Consider the following 18,920-nt stretch of genomic DNA (forward strand, 5'->3'; position numbering starts at 1 on the left):
GCAGTCTGATGCTAAGCCTATTCCTTTTTGTGAGACTCCAGGTTTGCTCTGGGATGCACATGGGCCCAGGCAGCAAGGAAAGTCCTGTGGGCCTCAACTCCTCCTGCAACCCAAGGGAAACAACCTCAGGAGGAACCCTCACAGAACCGATGGGCAGAGCCATCCTGAGCCAATAATGAATGACCTTGCTGTTCCAAATATTCAGATAAACTGAGTGATGCTGACAGAGGACCAAGAACAGCCTGGCATCGGGAAAGACCTGGAGGCTACCAGGATGCCTCAAGCCCCCCTGATGGCCGGAAGGGCAGCTCCCCTGGGTCCTGTACCCTGGCTTGTTCTTACTTGGAGACAGCGGGGGCCAGGGAACAAAGATTTGGAGTGCTCCAGTGCCCAGTGCTCCCAAACTCCTCATCCTGAACCTTCTCTTGATGCAGCTTGGCTCTGGCTAAGGGAGGCCTCCCCTATGGCTTTCCCAGGATAGGCCCACCCAGGCTCCTCTCCCTGCCAAGGCCAGAGTGCAATCCCATCTCCACATTCCTGCCGGCACATGGACCACCCAGTGTCTTGCACCCAGTCACCAACCTCTCCTAAGCCCAAGACATGTGGCAGAGGGTGAGCCACGCAGGTCATTAGCATCAGCAGCACTCTGGTCTCAGGCTGGCAGGGTAGAACACTGAGTGACTGAGGACAGAGTGCCCCACCTCCAGCCCCTGAGCCTTTGTAGCTGCTGCTCTCTGCCTAGTGGGCCCTTCCCCTGTCCTTTGTGGGGATAATTCCTACAGATTCCTCAAGACACTTCAAAGCAGCTACGAGGCACTCCCCAAAGACCCTGGGTACAAGGGCTGAGTCCTCTCTGAGTCACACAGCACACGTGCTCCTCTGTGACAGTGCTCTGTTCTCTTGTGGCAGGGCCTCCTCTGCCCCATTAGATAGTGAGATGGGCGGTAGGAGGCAAGAGGGGCCTTTGGCCTCCGCCTTCCCTGGTGGACAGCACACAGCAGGCGTCAGTGTGTCTGACTTCCTTTCCCTTTGGAGGAAACGGATGAACAAGTGGGAACAATGTCAGCCTCACAGAAACAGACAGAGGGTGTGGTGAAGATGCTGTCACAATGCAACAGTGACAGGAAGTGTCAGGGGGGAATGAGTGACAGGGAGGGCTCTGCCACCAGGGCTCAGGCAGAAGCTGTGCCACAGCCTCTCCTCCAAAGGTCACATAGCACACCATCCTTATGATCCCCAGAGAGAGCAGGAGTTTGTCAAAACATGTGGGTAATCAGTTCCAGGGGTCCCCAAGATACACCCCTGAAGTCCCCATGCCTGCCCCCAGCCCCCTCTTGTTGGCACATGAACCCCCTGATCTCAGGCTCCCTTAGAGGCTCATCCCTGCCCTGCCCTGCCCCCTGGCACTCACAACCTGCTTTCTGGGGCAGGATGAATCCCCAGCTTCCCCAGAGACCGTGGAAGACGGGCAAGAGGGCCCCACTCCAAGACTCCAAGGTGCACTGATTTGGGTGAACTGGAAGCGGGTGGCAGCTCAGGAGCTGTTGCAGCTGCCTGAGGTCAGCGTGTGCCCTGGCCAGGGGAAGGGGTGGGATCTACCCTACTCACAGTGCCGCCAGCCCACCCACAGAGCAGAGAGAGGCAGAGCTACAGTTGGCGGTGCCTGGTAGTCACAGCACACACGTTTATGAGATGTCAGACATGTGGTCAGGTCTCCACGGCCCAACAGCAATGACCTGTAGGTCCACCTCCATCCCCATGGTCCATGCTGCTCAGAGCACTAATACCTGGCCCTCCTGGCGTTCCACAGTCCAGGGCCTGGCAGGCAAGTCAGTGCTGGGGCTGCACACAGGAAGCCTAGGCTTCTTAGAGGCCAGGATGCATGTATGTGCACATGGGTGTGCGAGACAAACAGACGACCTCTGGTGGCACACACCCTGGCACATCACATCTGTGTACACATCTCTGGCTGCATCTGCCAGGCTGGGGGTGTCTGGCGCACCTTGTGCGGGTGGTTCGGTCACATCCAAACAGGCACTGTGAGCGTCATGTCTGTGTGTGTCTGAGAACAAAAGTGTCTGGCTTGCAATGTGTCCCATTTTTTGTCTGTCTTGTGAGGTGTGTCTGGACAGATGCTGTGTCCAGGTCTCCCTGCATGGAGGGCAGCACCCAATTGGGCCTCCCTGCTGGCTGCACAAGCAGCCATGTGTCCCAGGGGTCCTCCAGCCTGGGCCTCAGAGCAGTGGTGAGCCCCGAGGGGTGACAGTCTATTCTCAGCAGCAGGTAGCTGGGGCCAAGGCCTATCATCTGGGCACATACTCCCTGGGCAGCCCCGCCCAGTTGTGATCACGCAGGGCCTGGTCTACTGTCCGGATGTAGCCATTGATCAAGTCCTTCATCTCGGGGGTGAAGGGCTCTGGGTCCTGAGGGCGCCGTCCACGCCTCCGGAAGCTGCCCTCCTTGTTGTTCTCCACACAGAGCAGCCGCTCCTCACTGACGGACACGTTGAGGAAGGCCACCATCTCCCGCAGCGTGGGTACCAGGCTGCGCCGTAGCTCCTCATAATGCACCACCAGCAGCCGCTTCCCATACTTGAGCCAGTCCAGGACATGCGAGGACCACCACGAGGCGTAGCTGTTCACAAAGTCTGGCCACTCTAGGATGGGCACAGAAGGGACACAGTCAGGAGCTGCCCTGCCAGGGGTAGCTGACCCCACTCAAGAGAGAGAAGTGGCCAGGATTTTCCACTGCCCACTGCCCAGGGCCCACCTTCCTGGGTCCCTGTGGGAGCAAGATCCTTCGGTGATCTTGCGTGAATAAAGGGTGAATATCAAACTGGGCTCTGAGGAAGGAGTCCCAGGTCTGCCTGAGGGATAGTGACCTTGAGTCTGCCTTCGCCCAGCAGCGTTTCCTTGGAAACATACCAAGTGAAGACAAATGTGGCCTGCTGTGTGCCAAGAACTAGTTATCTCTTCTATTGTACTATGAGCTCTTTGACTTCAGGGACTGTATCTGGATAGGGAGGGATGTGGGTGGACCCTCAGGTCTCAGGTCATCATGACACAGCAACAACATTCCTTTTATGTATACATCAAAATACCTTCTACTGTTGTGTATAACTAAAAAAAAAAAAAAAAAAAAAAAAGACTGATGGGGAACCCAAGCAGGGCATCTCTGTTCAGATGAACCACAAACACCTTGGCCTGTCTTTGGATGTTCTGCACATCCAACCTCAAGGAGAAACAGGTAACCAGGTTTTTTCTACTGCCCACTACCTAGGGCCAACTTGCCAGGATCCCCCATGAAGAAAGACTGGGGGGCTGGGGTTGCGGCTCAGTGATAGAGCACTTGCCTAGCGAGTTTGAGGCACTAGGTTCGATCCTCAGCACCACGTAAAATAAATACATGAAATAAAGGTATTGTGTTCATCTACAACTAAAAAAAAAATTTAAAAAAAAGAAAGACCCTTTTTTGTGACTGAGCAGCATTGGGAAGCTGCTGGGCCTCCGGGTGAGATGCAGCTCTGTGTCCTGTGTGGGGTCCGCCTGTGAAACTAGGTTAATGTGGTACTTGATGGATGCGTATGGTGTCTTGTGAATTTGTTTGCCAAAATTTGAACCCGTGACCCCGCTGGGAAAGTAGCATATACAATGACACCACAGAAGGAAGTGGCCTCAAACTTCTTCAGATGATTTATTCGATGAGATGCCCTTTTCCAGAAAATTAAGAAATTAATTTTTTGGAGGGAGGAGGGGCGAGGATACAAATTTCATCATGACAAAAATAATTTCCATAATTGGGTTACTGATACACCTCGAATTCTGGAGCTTACTTTCTCTCATTTTTTCCCTATGACCCTATGATATAGGGTCTAACCTAGTTTCTAGATGGGAAAACAGTTCTGAAGAGAAGGTACGTCGCTTGCCTAGGGTCAAACGGTTTGCAAGAGGCAGAGGAGGGATCCAGGCTCAGCCTGTAGGATCGCCAGTTTCATTTCTGACGACATTTGCATCATTTAACCATCAGACCGGCATCTCTACTCTTCAATGTCAAAAGCCGGACATTTTCAGGGCTCATCTGGAAAGTCCCTCAAGGCACGGAAGAGATCCTAATCCCTTCAGCCTGGGCCCCAGGGCCTGGAATAGTACAATTTCAGAAACTCTGAGTTGGCAGACTGACTCCATGAAAAACAAGTCATTCTGAATCTGGGTGCCAGGGACAGAAAGTTTGTAGTTTCCCCAAAATCACATGTTAAAGCCTTCATCCCTCATATGATGGTATTTGAAGATGGGCTTTGGGAGGTGATTTGGGTTAGATGAGGTCATGAGGATGGAGTCCCCGTAATGAGCCTCCAGAGAGCTTCCCTCTCGGCACTGTGAGGACATAGGGAGGCGGTGGCTCTCCACAAGCCAGGAAGAGTGGCCTCACCAGGCACTGAATGGGCAGGCACTCTGGCTTTGGACTTCTGGTCTCCAGAACTGTTGTTTTGGCTATCCAGCCTGTGGTACTGTCGTGGCAGCCCCAGCTGACGAAGATTCAGGGCTTGTGACCCGTCTCTGCCACCCACCACCCAGGTCTGCTGGTCAAGTCCCTTAGCCACATTTTCAGGGCTCATCTGGAAAGTCACATGGGTGGCTATTCCCCTCTAGGACACTGTGAAGAGTCATGGGGGACAGTATAGGAGGCGAGTGGCATGCTGAACACTGACCACAGAATGGGCATGCTCTTTATCTCACTGATCACCGAATCCCCATGAGCTGTGGGTCTTGGCCTCATTTTATAATGGAGGACCCTGGTCCTGAACGCAGAGGAGGGCACAGATCAGGCCCAGGTGGATCCAAAGCCAATGTTCTTCTTCCAGCTCTGTGTGAGTCTTCAGAATATGAGTAGGGATAGAAAAGGGGTGCAGATTACCCCACTACCCGCTCAGAGTGGGCAGAGATTCTTGGATGTCCAGTTGGTATCCATATAAAAACACTGGGATGTATGAACTGAGCAGGCTCAGAGGGGACAGAGAGGTGGCCAGCTCAAGCCAGGCACAGCAGCAACAAGCCCTCAGGACTGTATGTACTGATCCTGAATCCCTATGGGCATCCTGTCCATACCTTTGAGACCCCTCTACCTGAGCAACCACTTACCTTTGCTCTTCCAGTTGCGGTCAGGTGCGTAGCCCAGGTGCCCGGCACATTTCCTGTTGAATTCGGCCACCAGAGACCTGTAGGGATTTCGGATGAGCAGGATGGCTGAGTCGAACATCTCAATCTCCCTCTTTCCACTCTCGTGGGTCTTCACGCAGATGGTGCGCCGGCTCCGCCAGTGGTCCTTCTCACCCTTGAACCCTGCCCAGGAGAAGCGCGAGAGCACAGGTAGAGAGAGGCACCTCTGCTCCCCCAGGGGGCGCCGTAGGTACATGGCGGCAAAGGTCTGATGCAGGGAAAGGCCTTTCTGAGGGAAAGTCAGCATCAGGGGCAAGAGAGGACCATGGGTGGCACGGCAGGGGACCCGGAAAGGACCTATAGATGGGAATAGGAAAGGAATCCACAGGAGTAGCCCTATCCCAGGGAAGGAGGGAGCAGGAGGTGTTTAAGAGTCGAGAAGGATGATATCTGCTTAAGAAATAAAGCAAGTCACCTCCTGTAGCCCCCAGGGGTCAGGAGGCAGAAGGCCTAACCACGTACCCTTATGGACTCTCAGATGCACACATACATATGGGGCTTTTCCTGGAGATAACTTCACATGAGCCTTGTAAATAGCCTTTTGAGTTAATCATAGCTGCAGGCAGAGCTGGATGAAGAGATTTAGGCTCAGAGTGGGTATATGATGAACCCAAGATCACACAGCACATGAAACCAGTGCCATGGCTCTCACCACGTGCCTTTGTATGTCTCTGTGAGGCCCTCAGCTTCCATCCACCTCCCCAGAGTCGGGGCAGGAATGCCATCAGGCTTAACTGCTTTGAGCAACTGTCGTCCCACCCTCTGACATTATGCCAGAGCCTGTAACAAGGTCCAGCCTTAGATGTAAGGAGATTCTTCAGCTTAGGACTCAAAGCAGGTCTGGTCAAGGTCTCGTCCACAGTGTTTGAGCCTGGCCCAGAAGAACCCAAGGCTCAGTTTCTAGAAATGGAGACTTAACTCCCATTGACCAACCTCTCTGGGGCCACTTGAGTGCTCAGAGACTGAATGAAAACTGGCTGAGAAAACAAGACTCTACCCGTCCACCCACAGAGGGTCACATGATTCCCTGAGGGCTGTGGTATGCCCACTGTGTTGGCCTTTCCCTCTATGATATAGGGATAGGACAGCCCCTGCCTTTTAGCTTACACTTTAGTAGGTGAAATGGCCCAAGCACAGAGCATAAGGACTTATGGGGATAATAAAGAGTAGGGGAGAAGGGGAGATCAAGGAGCAGGATGTCATAGAAGGATTCCTAGAAAGATCTCACCTGAACTTATCTTGGGCTCTCAGAAACGAAATGAGTCCTTCCATCTGCACCTTCTTCATAAATGGCTGGGAAGCCCTTAAGTCTACAGTAAGCAGCAGAGGTTTCTCTGATGCTGGGGAAATGTAAATCTCCTGAATTTGGAAGTCTAGGTTTACCCATGAAACCCAACGCATGTTTCCAACTCTGCCGCGACACTCGACTGAATCAGTCAGGGTCACTCCAGGGGAACTGGGCTGGCTACTAACTAACCACACAGAGACAGAAAATACCTTTTGGGGGGTTCAGTGATGGTTCTTCGACCTCAGCTTCCATAAAGGAGGCAAGAGAGGCAGGCAAAGAGAGAGAGAGAGAGAGCATGCCTGAAACCCTCTTTATTGGGGGAAAGACACTAGAGAAAGTTCCACCCAAATAAGGCAAGGAACTGGGTTTCAGGGGGTGGCCTGATGATGTCTTGCAGTCATCAGATTGACTGACATCTTGGAAAGCCACACCCATCTCAGCCGCTGGGTGGGATCATAGGTAGAGAGAGCGAAAAGGACACACGTGTCGCACAGCCCAGTCAGAGCAGCCACGTCAGTCCAGTCCCCTCAAATGCACAGAGATCACATACACGGCCCATGTGGCTCACCACAAAACTCATCGCTGCCTTGGGTCAAACGGCAAGAGCCTTTGCTTTGATTTGTTTTCTCAAAGTAGCTGGGAAATGCCACAAAAGGAAGCATCAAAACACCAGCTAAATAAGCTTGAGTTTCTGACAATCCTGAGACCCTGGGTTCCTTCCTTGGTGCTTTAGCCCATTCCATCAGCAGCTATTCTGCCTTGTAGCTCAGACCACATTCACTTGCCACAACAGGTGGGGATTCGGGCATTCGGTGCTGTCTTGTGAATTCTGAATGTGTGCGTGTCATCACTCAGTGCTCTGAGGTCAGCGGCCACATCCAGTCCTAAAAGGCTCAAAAATCCACTGGGTATCTCTAAAGTATGTTCGACTCAATATCTCACCAATCCTCGTGGCTCGCTATTCCAGTCTCTGGGTCAGACAGTCATAGGGAGACCAAAACATACGGTGCTTCCGTAAGGGGAGGCCTTCTAGAGGAACACTCAGGTAACAGCAGCCTGAGCAGAGGTGACAGGCCAGAGTGGGAAGGACCACAAACTTATCTGACCACTTCCTCCCCCATCTGCAGGGGGTCCTAGCACTCCTGGGGCTGGATGACAGGGGCAATTGTGGCTTTTCCCCAACCAGAGAGATTGTTATGATTCCAGAACCTTCTGCTAAGCTCAGGATGTTTCTGTTTCTCTAGGAGGTTACTGACAGTCATCATCTTTTTCCCTAAACCAAATTCTGGTTAAGAAACCCAGCAAAAATGCCATAACACTTGACAACAGATAAATACATTTTGCCGAATTTAGATGCCACTTGACTTGTCTGAGGCTCTTCATTCCTAAACAGCACACAGTCTTGAACCATTTAAGTTAATTTACTTGGCATAATGAGGCCTCTTATTTCTACAAGGAAAAGATTAGAAATCATAAAACTCTTCGAGATTTTTGGACCTATTTAAAGAAAATTGCATTTTGATGAGCTACCCCTTGCCTAAAAAAAAAAAAAAAAAAGGGAAATTCAAAAAATGTTTATAGAGAGGGAATCCAAACTGCGCGTCTGACCCTTTGAATCTGTCTCATGAAGTTCCGCCCTAAGTGGTCCCACGACTGGCGGCATGAGCCTCCCCTGGAAGCTGGTTAGAAATGCACATTCCCAGGCCTCTACCCAGACAAACTGAATCAAACTCTGGGGTGTGGTCCAGGAATCTGTATTCCAAGGCAGTCAGGCGATTCCCATGTATGCTCAAGGTTGACAGGCACCGCTCTCATGCCCCAGAAGGGGACAGTCTAACCTCTGGGAGCTCCTTTGCCCCTCCCTGCAGCTTCAACTTGCCTTTGTTGTAGAGGGTCCCGTCAAAGTAGTAGCTCCCTGTATAGAAGCCGGTGGCGTGCTCGATCAGGTGCCTGGCCCACGTGTTCCCGGCTCCTGGGAAGCTGGACAAAGCCACAAACACCTTGGATTTGTTGGGCAGGAACCTCCTGTCCGTGCACCGAGTATCTGAAAGTCCAGAAGTCATCACAGGGTTACTCCCCTCCATGCCAGATTCCCCAGGATGAGAACTGATGGTCCAAGATTTCCATTTAACAGATGGGAAAACCAGGACCCAGTGAGGTGAAGGCATTTGCCACCTGAACCTGGGGTGTACAGGTCTGTAGCTGGACGAAGAAAGCCCCATGACAAGGCTGCTCTATCGACTTTCACCCCACTTCATGTCTACGGCCACAGCCAAACTCTGGCTTGTAGCATTGCCCAGATGACTCCAGATTCTAATAGCTGAGGTGGACAGGAGGTCTAGCCGGGCTGAGCCATGTCACAGACCACAGGGAACCAGGGCTGGCCTCATTGAAGGCGAGCAATTCTTTGGAGCTCATCTTCCTTTTCTAGCACGTGACATGGCCAGGAGAAAGTCCCCAGACCCTCAGGCCCTCAGGGCTGTGCTAGTCTGAGCTGGTGCCCCAGAAGTTGGGAATCTTCCTCTCCACCTGCTTGTCCCCTCTCAGTTCTTAAAGTCAGCTAGGGCAGATGTGATGCTCACACCAAGGAGGATACCAGGGTCTAGAGGCCTTAGAGATGGAGCTCTCTTCTCCCCAAGCCCCCCAAGCCCACCACCTGCCATTGATGTCCCTCTGGGCCTGCCCTTCTTCCCCACTCTTCTCATCCTCCTGTTACCCCATCATCTCCAGAGAGACTCAGATAAAGGAACAGGGGTTCCTGAAACTGAGCCCTGGTGTCCATCTCTTACTGGCTCAGATGGTGGAGACTCAACACACACACCTTCCCCACCCAGTTCCGGGGGGGATGGTCGGCATCTCCAATCCTGGGAACTCTCCCCATCCCAGACCCAAAGCCACCACACCCAGTGATGGCTGCGGATCTCACCTTGCACGGGCGTCTGGTAGACCTCGCAGTAACCCGCCAGCCTCTGCGCCTCGGGGACCTGGCCACACAGCGAGCTGTCCGCAGCATCCCGCAGATTGAACTGTGGGGTGGGGTAAGCACAGTAGCATTCCCAGCCCCGGAGGACAGCCAAGGGGAACTCCTGCCGGGGAAGGAGAAGAGGAGGAACTGGGGTGAACACAAGGGTCCCGCCTTCCCGCAGCTCAGGCTCCAGGTGGGACAGATGTGGGGACCGCCTGATGCCTTGGCCAACAGGGGTGACTGTTCTCCTTCCATGAGCAGGTTCTGTGCTCAAATCCAGGGAGACAAACTCAACAAGACGTGACTTCTGCCCTCTAGGATCTCTGAGTGGGTGACAGGCACCCGTCAGCACGGTGTCAGTGGCACTCAGGCAGAGAGGTGGGCAAAGGGCAGGAAGCAGGAAGCAGGGCCAGGAAGTGAGCTTTGAGAGGAGTTTGCCAGGGGTGTGGGCAGGGGAAGGGCAATGCAGAGAGGGGGCTTCACATGAGCTCAGGGGTCGCAGTCACACCTTGGCCTGTCATTTCCCAGAAAGAGACTGAAGCCAACCCTTGGGCTTGATGTCCCACTGCAGAGTGGGGACATATTTCCACATAGTCATTGTTTTCAAAGATGGAACAGGTGGGGAAACACAGTCCTTGTTCCTTGTCCAAGGTGGCCCCCCATGTGATGGGGGGTTTCCTGAAAAAGGAGGGACCCTTCTGGGTTAGGAGAGAGGAAATGCCTCCCTGTGGAGACCCAGCCAGCTCCTGGCAGTCTCTCAGGGGGTTCTGGTTCCAATTTGGTGTGGCTGCACCATCCAGTGGAGTGGGCTGGTTCCTGAAGACTGGAAAGCTACTTACACACTTGCTGGGTAACTTGGGTAAGAAACTGAACCTCTCTGAATCTCACCATTGAGAAAAGGTCATCAAATCCATCTTGTAGGTATATGGTGATGGCTAGACGAGACAGGTACAAACTACCCAGCACTGGGCCTGGTCCACAGGAGCTGCTTCACCGAGGAATGAACCATCCTCAGCCTCACCCCTTTGGGCACCTGCCACAGCTCACTCAAAAATGCATCTACCCACCTTTTCCGCCTATTTTTTTTTGTTTGAGCACCTACTATGCACCAGGCACTGGGTAGGGACATTTAACCCCGTTTCATCTCCACTCCTTCCTGTGTCTTTCCACCAGAGATGCTGGGTCCCCTGGAGCGTGGAGGGATGAGGGAGCCGTCCGTGAGCGTGTGCAAGGGAGGAAGGCAGTGGGTGGAGGGAACTGCTCACCGCCGAGGGAATCGCTGCACAAACCTTTTTATTTATTTTTTTGCCCACAGCGAGAAATCTCATAAATAAATAAATAAAAGAAAATCGATAGCATTTACTATGCACGGCTTGCTAAAGCTGAGGATCTCAGCACTCCCGTAAGACAACAGTGAAGATGCAGACAGGGATGGCCAGGCAGAGCCCCCGGGCAGTGGGAGGAAATGCTGCCCAGTGCTTCTTGAACCCCAGGTTGGATCCTCTCCCAGGCCCGGCAGCCCCTGGGAAAGGTCCCCCACGTCCCTCACCCTTCCTTAAACCAAGGAGGCCTCTGCGCTCGCGGGGAGAGTACAAGAGGCCATGGAGCCCCACGTCTCCGCAGCTAGATTCCACGGCTACTTCCTTCCCAACGGAAAGCGCCATCTGGGACCTGACCCTCAACCAGAACCCTGGCTGGCTTTGCTGGAAGCAAGTGTCCACTGTGATGTGAATTCAGGAAAAGAGATCTCAAGAAGGGTGACCTCTGACCCCTCTCACAGAGACCTCGTTGAGAGCTGGGAATGGAGCTCAGTGGTGGAGGCCTGCCTGGCATGCACGGGCCCTGGGGTTGATGGCTAGTACCCCAAACAAAAACCAGTCAAAAAACCCCCAAAACAACAACAACAACAACACCTTGTCCCACATGGACACCTCATGCCCAGGGAGAAACCAGCAGCCCAGCTCCCAAGGTGCAACTTGAGAGCTCACACAGGGGCCTGGCTGTGCCCCACCCTCCACTTCCATTCATATTAACTATAATGAGTGGAACTGTGTCCCCCAAATTCAAGCCCTGAAGCTCTAACCCCAGTACCTCAAAATATGACCTTATTGAAAAGATGAGCTTTAATGGAGATAATTAAGACGAAGCCATTAGGAGGGGCCCTAATGCAAGATGACTGGTGTCCTCGTGCAGAGAGGAGGTTAAGACAGACAGCACACAGACCTAGGGACAACTATCTGAAGACCCACTGGGAATCGACCACCTGCAGGCCGAGAGAGGTCTCAGGAGAAACCTTCTGACACCTCCATCTTGGAGTCTCAGCTTCCAGATCTCTGAGGGTAAATGTGTGTCATTTAAGCCACCCTGTGTCACAGCAGCCTGTACACACTCAGACAATGGCCTTCCTGTTGTTCCTGACCACTCTGTTCCGGCTCCTACCTCAGGACATTTGCATTTGCTGTTCTATCCTCTTGGAATGTTCTCCAGATACCCTTGTGGCTCTCTCCCCCTCACCATCTTCAAGTCACTGTCTCAGCGCCACTCCTTTACAAGTTGCAGTGCCCCTCCCATCTTCCTCAACATACCCGTGCTCTGCTTTCTAATTTTGTTAAATAACCCCCCTGGTGTAGCGCTTAATCAGTTTTGGTGAATACACACCAAGACCGGCAGCATGTCCATCACACCAGAGGGTCCTCTGCCCCTTTGCCCTCATCCCTCTCTCATCCAAAGCAACCACTCCTCTGATTTCTATCACCACTGACCTGTTCTAAAACATCATACAAATAGAATCACTCAGTTCCTATTTTTGTGTGTCTGGCTTCTTTCATTCGGAAAAATATTTGTCAAATTCATCCCTGTTTTTTTTACGTGTCTGTAGATGGGTCCTTTTCATTGGCACATAGTATTCTATGTGTAGACAGGACAGTTTGTTGATTCATCCACTTGTTGATGGACATCTGGGCTGTTTCCAGCTTCTAGCTATTGTGAATAAAGCTGCATTAAATATCCTCGTACAAGGCTTTTAGTGGATAGATGTTTTCATTTCTCATGGGTAAACACCTACGAAGCTTGCCTCATTTTTCTTTCCTGAGCTTATCAACACAACATACTATGTACTTTACATATTTATCTGGTTGACTGCCTGCCTCTACCCAGGAGGATGCAAGCAGGGAAGGGTTTCTTGTGAGCTTTGTATGCTTTGCTATATCTTCAGCACCTAAAGTAGTGTCTCTCCTGTGGCAGATACTCAATAAATGTTTGATGTATGAATGCATGAATGAATGAACGAATGGACAGATGGATGTATGGATAGATAGATGAATGGATGGATGGATGAATGGATGGATGGATGAATGGATGGATGGATGAATAGATGAATGGATGGATAGATGGATGGATGATGGATGGATGGATGGATGAATAGATGAATGGATGGATAGATGGATGGATGGATAGATGGATGGATGGATGAATGGATAGATGAATAAATTTTTTATTGAATAGATTGATAGATGAATAGATGGATGGATGGATAGATGGAGGATAGATGGATGGATGGATGGATAGATAGATGGATGAATGGATAGATGAATGGACAGATGGATGGATGGATGAATGGATGGATGGATGAATAGATGGATGGATGGATAGATATATGGATGGATAGATATATGGATGAATTGATAGATAAATGGATGGATGGATGGATGGATGGATGGATGGATGGATGATCGAACTCCTTTCCAGATCCCAAGCCCCTCAAACGCCATTCCAACCACCTCAAACACTAATGCCAATAGCCTCACTGGGTGTGAAGGAGGAGACAAAAATCCTGCTACTGCTAAGCAAAGCCTCCCCAAGCTCAGGAACCTTGGGGTTGGGGGCTGTGCTGTCTTGGGATTCCCGTTCAGAGGCAGGCATGGGAAATCCGCTGTGCGCACATGGGCTCCGTCTCCCTCCCCAGCAGCACCAGCACTGCCAACGCTGATGCCTCACAATCTTATATCCCAGGGCTGCAGAATGAGCTGCCCCCACCAGTGACCCGAACCTTTTTTTTGCTTCCCTGAGTGGATTAAACTGTCAAGTTTCCGGGTGTTTGCAGAGCGGCGGGAGAACTGCAGACAGTAATGTGGTTTTATTTACAACATAACCGCTTCAGCAACATCACTGGATTCTGAAAACACAGAACAATTTTCAGCCCCTTGGGGATTTCTAGGACATGATTTCCATAAAAATTAAATATTGATGAATCTTATCTCTCTGCCAACTTACATTCCCCCCCTACCCCGCCACCATTCCAAGCTTCAGTGAGGAGAGAAAGGGCAGAGAGGAGGAGAAGAGGATTCGGAGAAAGAAAGGCAGATAAAGAAAGCAGGTGTGGGGTGGTTTCAAACAAACCCAAGAAGGGGATTCAATGGAAGCACCTCGCCCATCCTGGGCAGGGCAGAGACACACCTTGATATTGCACCTGCGGCTGGAGGCAGGGCAGGGGGCAGGATGGGAGCTCAGCTGGGGGTTTTGGGGGGTCTGCATCTGAGCCTGACAGGAGGGTGGGCTTTCGGCTTGGAGCCAGGTCTTGAAACAGCAAAGGCTGGGCTCTGTAGATGGTGAGGATGCACATGCAAAAGCTTAGCCCATGGCCAAGGGATCAAGGAGTGGACATTCCAGCACACATGGAGCCAGGGTCCCAGCAGGCCTGACCAGGCCTTGCCTCCTGCAACTCCATCCTTCTCTGAGCACCGTTCTCAGGATCTCCCAAACTGTGCAGAATTATAGAGATTTGAGAGAGCGCAGAGGGGAAATGGAAGCAAAAAAGGCAGGTGACCCATAGCCCGAGATCTCCAGTCTGTCAGGTGAGTGGGCACAGAGTCAGCCTCCTGGATTCCGAGACCCGTGCTTTGCCCAATCACCGTGACTTGACTCCTTGGGGGTGAACCAAGGAGAGCAGGGTGGAGGATTCCCAGAGAAATCTGTGAGCCCGTCTCTCATCTCCGGGGCCTTCGCTTCATTCCAGAGGCAGCTCTGAACATTTAAGATGTGGGAAGGAAAGAAGATGTCTGCAAGGGTAGCTGCAGGGATGAGGGATGCCGAGCGGACTCCTGCTGTCAGGAAAATGACAGGTTGAAGGAAAACGCATCCAGTGATGTTGTGACTGACATCAGGGCTGTGGGGCTCTGAGAGGCGGCTCTGGGAGGTGGAGACAGCCCAAGGCTTGCCATCAGGAACCTCAGGTCTGAATCCCGTATGTGGTCTCCAAAAAAGTCCACTGGGTATCTCTGAGCCTTGGTTTTATCATCTATAAAAGGGGCAGGGTTCAGCGATGAGGGCTCTGGGGAACGCAGGCGTGCTTTTAAATTTAGGTGGGCTGAATTGATATCTCCATTCCGAAGAGGGATTTGAGCATTGAAATGCTCTCGGGTACTTTTCATACAGTAGATACTGAGCAACTTGGACGGTCTGAGTCTGGGGGAGATTAAATGCACGGGGCCAGAAGCTTCGCCCTCACAACCCCAGTGTCTTCTCTTCTCCATGTCAAGAGCTGACTCCCCTTCCATGTGTCCAGCCTCACTCTAAACAGATACTGAGCCATCTGTCCTTTGGATTTGGAGAAAAGGTTAAGTATGAAGGTTTGGGGCAAAGGTTAGAGTCTCCAGGTACCATATGGGATTGTCCCCTTGGGTGGGTAGCTTTCTGAAAACCTGAACTCCCCCCACCCCCACCCCCCAGCTGACCTGCCAATCCCACTTCCAGGGAACACCTTCCCAGCAAAGCCACCCATCCATCAGACAAAAGTCCGCAAAAACACTGTGATGGACCCATCCCACCATCGAGATCCCAGGGCACCTGGGTTTCCACCAACCTGGGAAAGGACCAGCTCTGCATCTTAGGCAGTTTCTCAAACATCCCCCCCATAGAGCAAAAGAACCAGGGGAAGTTGAATGATAGCAATCATCATGATCCACATCTGGAACACTTGTTACTCAAGAGACACTCAAGAACACAAATTACAGAGTCCTTATCCTAATCTGGTGAGGCAGTTTCACCTCTGACAGTCCCACCTAGCAGATGAGAAAAACCAAGGTTCAGGGCAGGGATATGAACCCAGAATACTACAAGTCCAAATCCTCCTTTCTATCAACTGAAGGGTGAAGCTAAGAGACGTACTCCAAAAAATGTATCAGAAGTCTGAGAAGCACACACCTAAAAACGTACATATCCTGAGTCCCAACGATTCCATATCTGCTAGCACAGTCCAAGGAAATAATAAATAATGAGCATTTTAAAAAGGAAAGGAAAAGAAAAGAGGAAGTGAACTCAGTGTCCACCAGGAGAGAGTGGAATGCATGCAGTCATGGGAGGCAAAGCATGAAAACATAAAAAAATGTCCAGGACATAAAACACAAAGAAAAGGGAACAGATGTAAGGAGGGAAGAGTCAATGTCCATAACACAAATTCCCTACACTATACCTACAATAAAAGACCCAAAGGCTGTAAAATGTTAGCTGTTTTCTCTGAGGTGGTAAAGTTACGGATGAATTTTATTTTTATTTTTATGCTTCCAAATTTTCTAAAACAGATATTGCAAAACACAAACCTGTGTTCTTAAAAGCACACACAAGGTTCAATATTGACAGCTTCTCTATGGACTCTTCCAAAGTATTACTTCAGCCACCTATTGGCGAGACAGTCTTTGGACAAGGGAAGACTCTTCATATCAAGGTACCAGTTCTGAAAACCCCACCCTGGGCAAAGATGTGAGATAGGGTGCCCATCCACAGAGACCAAGCATCTAACCAGGATGGATTGCATCTGCCCAGATCTATGTGGACTTAGTGAGAGCAGCTACCTAGCAGAGAACAAGCAGGCTCCACATGAGTGCGTGCCTTTCCAGTTCACAGGTGGCCCTGTTAGCACCACCATTAAATGGCCAAAGAAAAAGCCCTTAAGAAATGTCAATGGGAAACCATCCAGGTGATTAATATTCTGCAAGCAAACCTAGACATCAAAAGAAGTGGCTAAAAGAAGGTAAAAGAAAAATGTGATTCCCCTTTCTACCCACCCTCCTTCCTTTGTCAGCACAGCCACTGAGAACAAAGCTCAGGTCCCAAGGTATACTAGCTGGTGAAGCCTCCCTCCTTGGTGATCTGTCTGCAAAGGGTGTGAGATTTCACCTATCAGCCCCATTTTGGAATGCTCACTCCCAAAAATGGTCTATGCGTTTGCTTGTGGACAAATATCAGGCTTCAAAATCAATGACCCCCGATCGGAACTGGTAGCAATGCAAATATCTACCTGCCCCTCTGCCTCATTCGAACTTTGCATACCAACGAAGGAGCTGATAGGATCTTGAAGGCGAAAGAGGGTGAGCAGGTCTCCTCCCACCTCAATATGATCACCACCGGAAATTAGGCAGGATCATTTCAGGAGGCTTTAAAAACACGTTACACGGGTCCAGTCCCTCTCGCTGGCAGAGAATCAGATCATTAAGATGCTAATATTGCCCCAAATGTTCTTCTTTTTTTTTTTTTTTTTGTTCAACTGCACTCCTGGAGCTCCCCAAATCCATTTTCACCCACAAGCAAAAAACAGAGTAGAGATTTTTATGGGGGGGGCACAAAGAAGCTTCAGAGGGCAGCTCTAAAGTGGGGGTGCTGCAAGGAGGACTCCCCCTCTTCTCCTGCTGCCAAGCCCCACCTCTACATCTGTCACACCCAGCAGCACTTCTACCCAGCTGGCCCCAATTAAGCTTCTGGTCCCCTCCCCTACCCCCACCGAACATTCTGCTGTGAACATTTTCCCTCACTCGAGTCTTTGGAAAACATTTTCAATGGCTCTATTATAGACCACGGTATGACCCTGGCATAATTTAGCCATTCCCACCTCACAGGGTATCGGAGCCTGCTTTTTTGGCCAAATGAGCATGAGATAAAGCTTCCACGGGGACTGCCCTGCAGCCTCCGTACCCCCCGGCCTTCCTGGAGAAGAGGGCTTGGCCTTCAGAACAGGAAAGCACCCCAGACATCCCAGAATGCACCGCTTTCACCACCCTCGATGTTCAGGAGACCAAGGTCAGGTGAATTTCCAATTGCTTTCATATCCCCAGACCTCAAGGCTAGAGGTAGAATTCAAACCTGGGGGAAAGTGGGCCAGGCCTGGGCATTGCTAACCAACACCTTCAAGCAAGCCATGGGTCTCCACCAGGGGCGATTTCCCCACCCCAGGGCCCTTAGCCAAAGTCTGGAGTCTAAAATTGTCACAAGTGAGAGGAGAGTTGCAGTTGGTATCTGGTGGGCAGGGGCTAGGGAGACTGTTTAAGTATCCTCTAATGCACAGGCAGATCCTGAAACAAAGAATTCTCCAACCTGAAATGTCAGTCTTTCCTCCACCCTGCCTAGGGTAAAGCAAAGCCCCCACCAGGAATCTGCAGGGCTCAGGGGCTGCCAGCCCAGAAGGCTCGAGTCTAAGTTATAGCAACATCCAAAGGCTAGACAAGGGAGCAGGGATAGCTGGTCTGGGAACCAAAGGCTGACACTGCTGGGACAGCGGTCATTGTCGTGGGATGCACGATATCTGGGTACCATTCATGCCCTTCCTGGAATCCCTCCCTTTATAGCCAGGTCATCGGTTGACTTCTGTGGCCGCTTTGTCAAGGGCTCTCTAAGGAATGCTGCCTTCCAAAGGGATCCACGGGAAACTCCCCTTCTCCTCTGGCCAGATGTTTCCCCCCACCCCCCACATGCCTCCTCATCCCCCCAGCTGATGCCCACGTCTCACGTGGATTCTGCTCCTGCAGCATCTCTCCGATCGACTCCCTCCTTCATCAGCTCTACCCCTCTCCGTGTTCCAGAATAACCTTCCGGCAGCTGTGCAGTGTCATGTGGGTCTTATGACTCCTTCCCTGCCACACCCTCAGGAACTCCCCCCCTGAAAAAAAGTCTGAACTTTAAAGCAGACATCTCAAGTTCTCTGCAACTTGTCCCCACCCTTCGTTTCACGCCACCCCCCCGGTAGCCCTCCACTCTGGCAGGACTGGGCAGCTTCCCTGCCACCTTGATCCTGCTCCACAGGTGCCACCTCTCACAAGGCACTCCCTGCTCCACTCACGCAACCTGCTGACCTTGCCCAACTGCTCCAGCTCCAACCTCCCTAAAAGGGGCCATCCTCCTCCCTTCTAAGCCTCCCTCTCAGCTTCCTTCACCTGCTTCAAGCACTGGCCTTGCTCTGCCAGGAGTGAGTCCCCCGAGTTCCCATCCCAGCCCCTCCTCAGACATGAGCTGGGTGTGATGAGTGGGGCCAGTGATCACTGATCACTAGACTCTGTGGGCACCCAGCATCTGGCTTCACCCACTATAAATATCAGCGTATGTGTTTTGCCAAATTTCACTCCACATGCGTTTACTAAGACGGGCTTTCAACTCTCAAACTGGAAATAGTGACTCTTCCTACAGC

General features: G+C 51.5%; 1 protein-coding gene across 2 annotated transcripts in view; it reads right to left on the reverse strand.

Annotated features, from left to right (window-relative positions):
* Nucleotides 1-1,648: 1,648 nt before the first annotated feature.
* The window catches only part of Wscd1 (WSC domain containing 1), a 42,498-nt gene continuing 25,226 nt past the window's right edge, over nt 1,649-18,920 (reverse strand). For both annotated transcript variants that reach the window (XM_078042715.1, XM_078042714.1), the window contains exons 6-9: nt 9,431-9,590; nt 8,384-8,548; nt 5,139-5,339; nt 1,649-2,656 (exon numbers count right to left, since the gene is read on the reverse strand). In XM_078042715.1, the coding sequence (XP_077898841.1) occupies nt 2,304-2,656; nt 5,139-5,339; nt 8,384-8,548; nt 9,431-9,590 (879 nt within the window). In that variant the 3' untranslated portion in view covers nt 1,649-2,303. The remainder of the gene's footprint in view (nt 2,657-5,138; nt 5,340-8,383; nt 8,549-9,430; nt 9,591-18,920) is intronic.

Source organism: Ictidomys tridecemlineatus, chromosome 3 (genome assembly GCF_052094955.1).
Source record: "Ictidomys tridecemlineatus isolate mIctTri1 chromosome 3, mIctTri1.hap1, whole genome shotgun sequence".
Classification (NCBI taxonomy): domain Eukaryota; kingdom Metazoa; phylum Chordata; class Mammalia; order Rodentia; family Sciuridae; genus Ictidomys; species Ictidomys tridecemlineatus.